The sequence below is a fragment of the Propithecus coquereli genome, unplaced genomic scaffold (assembly GCF_000956105.1).
Source record: "Propithecus coquereli isolate 6110/MARCELLA unplaced genomic scaffold, Pcoq_1.0 Scaffold2, whole genome shotgun sequence".
In the NCBI taxonomy this organism is placed as follows: Eukaryota; Metazoa; Chordata; class Mammalia; order Primates; family Indriidae; genus Propithecus; species Propithecus coquereli.
The window spans coordinates 15212997-15220758 of NW_012144966.1; the positions used below are offsets into that span (position 1 = coordinate 15212997).

Below are 7762 nucleotides of genomic sequence, written 5' to 3' on the forward strand. Positions count from 1 at the left end.
CCTTTTCTTTCCACACTGAGTACTACACTTTCGATCATATGATCACTGCTTACAACGAATTTACGTTTGCCATACCATATGTTACCTGAAAATGAACTGTACTTGAAATAACTTGCAATAACTGGCTTAGTCACGAATAGGCCTTGTGGACTGGTGAAGTGATTTTTCAGGTTAAATAAAAATTCTCACTGCATCCTTCCTTATCTTCCCCTCCAACCATTTCTACAGTTTCTAAAGTATAATCTCTTCCAGCCCGAATACATTCAGTAGTTTAATCACTTATTTTTCTGAGTTTATTTATTTATTTATTTTTGGAAGGATGTCTGGACACCTTGCAATTATTAAGAGTCATCATTTCAAGATCTTTTCCCTGTATGTTATGTCCTGTCAGTAGGGAAGTTTTAAAATTGTTCTTTCATTTGTGATTCACCTGAGTAAATGAATAATAGTGTCTAGCTTTCTATTAAGGCATTGATAAAACTATTAGCTTTAAGACTAGAGGAAATTTTATTTCTCTAGGTTATAGTTCTGGCCTAAAGGAATAAATAAGAATATATATTCTAAATATTTACTGCTTATATTTGCTATTAGTCATGAGAACTGCCTCCTATTTTGTTTTATAACCATCTTTCAGGATACTGCTTAATATATGTGGTGAACAGCTAAGTCAATTAATGTAGGTTTTCACAATATGGGTATATGAAATATTAGTGACAGATTCTTTCTCTAATAGATTTTGCTGAAATTTTGTGTGCCTGCTTATTTATACCACAATATAGTAGAGGCAATATCTATTGGCATAGCATTTAATATTTAAGTGTTTGCCTTTTATGGCTTGATATATCTTCTTGCTCTGCAGAGAACAGCACTCTTCTATTTATTCCTGCAACTGAATGATCACTGAGTGCAGGAAATTGGTTTTGTCTACAAGGTAGCAAGATGTTTTTGAATGAGTTAGTAACACAGGGAATGTAATTCAAGGTTAGATTCTGTTGCTCTATTTCAGGAGTTAGTAACAGGGAATGTAATTCAAGGTTAGAATTCATTGCTCCATTTCAGGTTCTGCGGTTGGTTGTTTTAGGGATAATGAGATGGGGAAAGTCCAAAATAGTAAAAGGAGTCAAGTTTTGCTTTGAAGAGACTTGTTTGTTCTTGATTTTTGTTTTCAGTGCTCTCATGTGCAGTTGTCAGTCCAGTCAGCACAATAAAACAAAACAAAAATCAATTTGCTAAATTCATCACACTTTTCTTGTTTGTATTGGGATTTGGGAAATTTCCAAGGATGTGATTCTTCAGCTTGTGTTGTTTGTCTTTCCTTACAACTATGACCATTTAAACCTCACCCATATTTTTAGTCTTGCCCCATTCCAAAGAAAAATCTTAAATTGAGCAGGAATGCTTTTAAGAACTCAGGGCAGATATTAAGCCTAAAATAATACTGTGAGTTAATGAACAATAATTATGTTGGGGGCTTTATATATTCTCAATTAATCCTCACATTGACCCTACAAATTAGATATCATTCCTCCAAATGCACACATGAGGAACATGAGGAAATTATTTCTTAGGAATCCATACTGTGCATTTGGGAACATTGAAAAGATAGCAAGACATGACCAATCTTGGGAAACGATTTAGTATTTTCAGTCATGCAAAGGAGGCAATATTTTAAATCAATGATGAAAACAGGGATATAGTTCAAATGACAGCATATGAGGATGGATTTCTATGGTATAATCTATGATATATATGCATATATGCATATACACACACCCACATATGTATCTCAAAATGTATTTTTATGAACAGTGAAAAAGATACAGGGATTATATACCAAATCATTAACCTTGGATAGCATAATATTAGGATTAAAGGGTAAGGTATACTTTCAAATATTACTTTGTAGACTTAATTTTTTATTAAATAGGATATTAAGTTTGAAATTTAGTAGAAAAGTTTGTTCCCTGGCTGACATACTAATGCCATGATTTGTCATCCAGGAAAGAAACTTCAACCATAAAATTGTGTTAATAGATATCTTAGCTTTCCTAATATTTTACAATTAAAAAGAATTACTCACTTCTTGTTTAAAAAACAGATTTTCATGATAAACAACACAATGCAAAAGAAAACTTGAAGAAAAACCACAATTTACCTTTTATTCAAAATCATGGTTTGAAAGGCTAAGACAGAAATCAAATATATATTTTCTAGAACATACTATGTTTTCATTACGCACTTAACATTTACATATTTTTATAGCTCTATTTGTATAGAAATCATAGTGTTTATTATTGATGGCTTTCTCTTTGCTGTCCTCATAAATGTAATCGCTGGTAGCTTAGCACCCACGAGTAACCTAGCAACAAGTCAGTTCTCTAGCAAGTAAGAAATAAATGCAAACAAACTGTTATGGAAAAAGTATAGAGTTTAAGAATATCGTTGCATACATGTTATTAAATATCAAGATACAATGTTCCAATTTTTGAGAAATGGCATAACAGTAGGTATTAAATTTCATATTAGATAATATGATTGCCTGCCTCTTTTACTCAGGAAAAAAGTGGGATCTATTTCAGACTGTACCACTGTTAACTAGGTAACTGAATATATGTGTTCTCTCTGGCAGCCTATTCATTACAGATTAGATGAGAAGAGAGTCTTGGTATGCTTTTGCTATATGGCAGATGAGTTTACTAGATTGAGTTTCACCAATAAACCTTCCTGACAGTGATGCATTGCTCAACTCTTAAACAGTTTCAGAGTAATGTTGTATTTTATTTTCAAGGGGTTGTGTTTATAGTATTATACTTTTGAGGGGGTCAATTTTTGGAAATACCAGGACAAAATAGCACTTTGTGTTTCACGTTTTAAGACTTTGATATATTTAATACTGATGTGTTTTGGGTGAGATTTAACTTCTATACTTGCTGATTATTTTCCTTAGGAAAATAACTCTCCTCTATTGTAGTTTTCAATTCATAAAGGAAGAATATCAGTTATTAGGGAAAAATTGCGATTTCATGGTATCATCATTTATGTGATGAATAGACCCAGGTAGAAAAGGAAACACACACTGGTAAATACCTCCCACTAAATAGCACAGCTTCTCTTCTATGCTGGGGCAGAATTACATCACCCTTATCAATGTGACGGGTAGTTCACTGCACTTCAGGAAATCTTAGAGCCCTAGGGAATATTGAGGTAAAGGACAGCAGGATGAGTGTGGGCTGAACATATATGATTGTGCAGTTAGAGTGAATGCACTGAGTTGTAAAACCAGAAAGCATCTGCTCCCTGATGGAGATTTTTTTTTTTTTTCGGAATGCCCTTGGTTTTGTATTATTTTTATAATCCAACCTTAAATGACTCTGAATTGTTTCTCCAGTCACAATTACCATATGACTGCAACTCTGACTTCTTTCTCTCACTGTCCTTCCAGAGGCTTCCTCACCAGGGAAAAGGGGATAAAATTGGTGAGACCCTTAAAGAGAGGGCTGAACCCACTTAATAAGATAGTTAGATTTCACTGTATGTGAAAAGTTTGGTTACTTATCTGATGTGGATTAAAGTGAATCACCTTTAATAAATGACGGAAGAATGTTCCTTACATGAAAAAGTCACCAACCCTTGGAGATAACTAGCTATTATACAATTGAATAGATTAGTTGCATGGAATTTATACCCAAAATGTCATGACAGAAAGATGCCACTTGTCACAGCTGCAGTCACTGGTTAATTTCAGGAAAATGGCTTTTTAGATGTGGCATATGCACATTAACTGCCCCTTCCAGCACAGATGTCTCAATGGAGTCATATTGGTGTAAAGTACATCCTTCCTTTTAGGAAGTTGAGGTTCTGGAGGGCAGGGACAAACTTTATTTGTGTTTTAATCCACTATTTACTATAGTATGTTATATACTTTGATCTAGTAACAAATGATCAATCTCTTTTGTCAATTAGCATTTGTAGATATGTTAGAAAGATCCATGACAACCATGGAAGTTATATTAAAATAACCTAAACTGTATAATATATGTTACAAAAAGATCAAACAAATAATGTGTGCCCTTGTAGAGGAAATACAGTTTAAAAATGTATTATAGACATAAATTAATTACCAGAAAAGTATTATTACATTGTAAGTTGACCTAAAAGGAACTTTACTTGTTATTGCAGGTTTGGTTACAAAAGTACGGCTACCTTCCACCAACTGACCCCAGAATGTCAGTGCTGCGCTCTGCGGAGACCATGCAGTCCGCCCTAGCTGCCATGCAGCAGTTCTATGGCATTAACATGACAGGAAAAGTGGACAGAAACACAATTGAGTAAGTAATGGCCCCCATACTCCTTTCCTTTTGGCCCTTCAGCCAAAGTAAGTAGTCCGAAAAACTGTATGTGAACTCCACCAACCACAAACGGAGTGATTTGTCTCATGAACTTTTCTTTGGAATTAGCCTGATTCAACTCTACTTCTCTGAAATTTCATAAACTACTTAAGGCCTCAAAGTCAAGTTTACTCACCTGACTTTAGCAACATACTTTCAAATAGGAAAGAAAATATGAATGAGAGTCAAAGTAAGCATACAGTTGAAGCCACTACAAAAAAATTGGCAATAAGTGATAGAGTTAGTTTGTGTGGCTGGCGAGAGTACATTGTGCACATCTCTTCCCAAATCACTGTTAATTGATATTGGATTAGGAACTTGAAATTGGTGATAATGGAAATATTTACACCATGTAAATTGGGGAACAACACAAATTCAGGCACTTGTTTTGAGTGGGAGGGGTGATGTCAGAGACCTGGTTGTTAACGATTTGCTAACTTCTCACTGATAACAATTCTCTAGTGAAATCAAAAGGGTTTTCACTGAAAAGTCTCTACTTTGAATTTCTTATTAATGAAGGGCTTGTTCTTATTCTTCAATATTTGTTTTTAATTGATTGGTTTATTAATCATTTGTTCACTTATTTATTCAACCAGTAACTCTTTGTGAAAGAGACAGGTACAGATTCAGAGGATATAATCTCTTCATCAAAGGAACTTTGTTATCTGCATAGCTAGACATAGTCACAAATTATTTTACCACAGGCACTCAGTAAGTTTCATCATAATGTGAAACAGCATTACTGTTTTTGGACAGCAAAGGAGGAAATGATTAATTCTTTCAATGGAGGGAAAAATCATTTGTGTTTTTAGAGTCCTTGATATTCACAAAGTATATCTATGTCCATTATAAGCTTCATCATCATATATCAACCCTCCACAATAGGGAAGACAAGGATATTTTTTTTCTCTGCTTTCTTAAATAAAGGAACCAAATGCCAAAAATTAAGTGAAGTCCACGATAGTTGCAGAACCCAGGTCTTTTGACGTTTAGCCGGGGCAACTTTCCCGGAGGTGTGCCTTGAGAAACAACATGTTTCTTTTTCTTTTGAAGCTTTAAAGACCTAAAGTATCTGGACTCAGACACTGACATTCTGACATATCAAACTAATTTAATATATAATTTTGAAAATACACTTTTTGTTTTTAATGGCCACAGTATGGTGTTAGTCGTAGTACTTCTATTTAATCAAACAGGAAAGTACGTAATAAAGGCTTTGAGATTAAATTTCAAAGCAGTTTGAAAAAATAGATGTGTTACCTCCCCAAGTACTTTTAAGAGATACATAAATATAAACTTTTACCTGCATCTTGGAAAACAGATTCAAGAATAAATATAACACATTCTGCCACAATTAGAAAGTTATTGTCAATATTGGGAATCGAATTTTAATATTTTGGACCTGTTGCTCTCTGTTACCATTTTCTCTTAATAGTGTAATACCAATATTTCAAGTCATAATATGCCCCTTGTCCTAAATAAATATGGTTTTAAGTTAATAAGCAAAAACCTCCAGCAAATCGTGTGTTGTGTTGCTGTTACAGAATTCCATTTAAATTGTACTCTTCATCCCAGCATTTAACAAAGTGCCCTGCGGCTTTCTTACTCCCTACTGGAGAACTTTTAGCTTCTGATTCATTTTCTTGGAAAATGTGATGCAGTTCTTAAAAATTCAAATAAATTTAGGACTTGGGAAACAAATTACGTTAAATTGCTTGAATGTCTAACTTGACTAGAGCCAACATAATAAGGAGGTATTTAATACTTATTACTAAATGGTAAAATTAAGAAAGTAGAGTCCTAGAAAAGGTGGCATCTGCATTTCCACCAGTTTTGAAAGCTCCTGTTGGTCATTGGAAGGACTCAGGATGGAACCATCTGATTTCCTAAAACAGCTGGGAAAAGGTCTTGTCAGGAGTTAATGGAAGAGGAAAGTGTGCAGGATTTATCTGGGCCCTTAATGTAGAGAGGGGTCTGAGCAGTTTTTGTTCCCTGGCAGGAGGATGTAAGAAGTATGGAGGCGTAGAGAAAGACATGGGTCTTTTTGGGCATAGAGTGGCTCAGATTCCAGACCAGGAGAAATGATGGTGTCAGTGGGTAGGAGTCAAAGTAGCATTTCTGTGATAGAGCATTATAGAGAAAAGATCAACTACACATGTAGGCAGCCCCTAATTTAAAACCAAAGGGGTTTTTCTTTTTTGGGGCTTGATTTTTGTTTGTTTGGTTGGTTGGTTTTGGTTTTGGTGGGGTTTGTTTGTTTGTTTTTCCTTAAACAAATCCTTTTTCTAATTCAGTTATTATTATTATTATTTTGTTTTTTTGAGGAAATGGTAATGCATCTTTCCCTTTCAAGAGCGTTATAGCTAGTGGTTATTTCTAGGTGAAACCACTAAAGCCTTGTTAAACCCTTCCTAGCCTGCCTTGCCCCCTTTGGTCCCTATGTCTGCTTGGAGACTTCACTCTCTTGTCACTGGAACTAGAAACCCTGTAGCTTCATTTGCTTCATTCCTAGTTTTTCACTGATGTGTCTCTACTCTTGAGATGCTGTTGTTCAGGGTATGCAGCTCAAATAGTGTACCATTTTCGGAATGGTAATCCCCATAATCATGCTATTAAAGCAATCATCTGTGCTTTTGTAATCTCAAATGAATATGTGGTAACAATCCATGCTGAAATCGCACTCTATTATTTCACATACTCAAATTATAAGGTATGAATTTTATCTGAGCCTTATTACATAAAATATGGACTACAGTTATAGACCCAAATTATTCCTCAGTATTAATATAATGTTTTATCCATTTTCAGATGCTATAAACTCTTGTCTAATTTTAGCCTCTTTTCAAGATTAGTTGTTTTTAAATTAAATAATTACATCCTCCTTTGGCAGACAAACATGGTCTATTCAATCAATAATTCTGGGATAATTAAAAGTAATAATGACAATTGTGATAATCCCTATATTATGTTGAAGAAATTAACCATTTTCAAGTAACAAATTAAGGTATTTACTATCTTAAATGGTATATTATATTGCTTTTATATTAATTAGCAATGGTGTTAGAGAGACCATAATAAATACTTATTTACTCCCACAAAATGAGTTTATTATCTTATGTTGTTCATTTAAATTATGGATTGGTTGGCTAGTATTTGTAAGCAAGCTCACTTAAGTTCCTTAATGAATGGAATAATCTATATTATACATAAAAACCATATATTTAGCAAAGAGAGAAAAAATAGCAAGGTAATTAAAAAATTAGTCTGATATGTTTTTATACTGTTAATAGTAATTTTTAATGTTATCTTGATATGTACACAGTGGTATGCACTGAAGCTTGCTTGATGAGATATTTCTTAAAGTGGCAAATCTT

At 33.9% G+C, this 7762-nt stretch overlaps 1 protein-coding gene across 1 annotated transcript in view; it reads left to right on the top strand.

Moving 5' to 3' along the window:
* Positions 1–7762, top strand: part of MMP16 (matrix metallopeptidase 16 (membrane-inserted)) — a 325438-nt gene that overhangs the window by 143658 nt on the left and 174018 nt on the right. The window contains exon 2 of the mRNA XM_012643647.1: positions 4180–4328. Coding sequence (XP_012499101.1) covers positions 4180–4328 — 149 coding nt within the window. The remainder of the gene's footprint in view (positions 1–4179; positions 4329–7762) is intronic.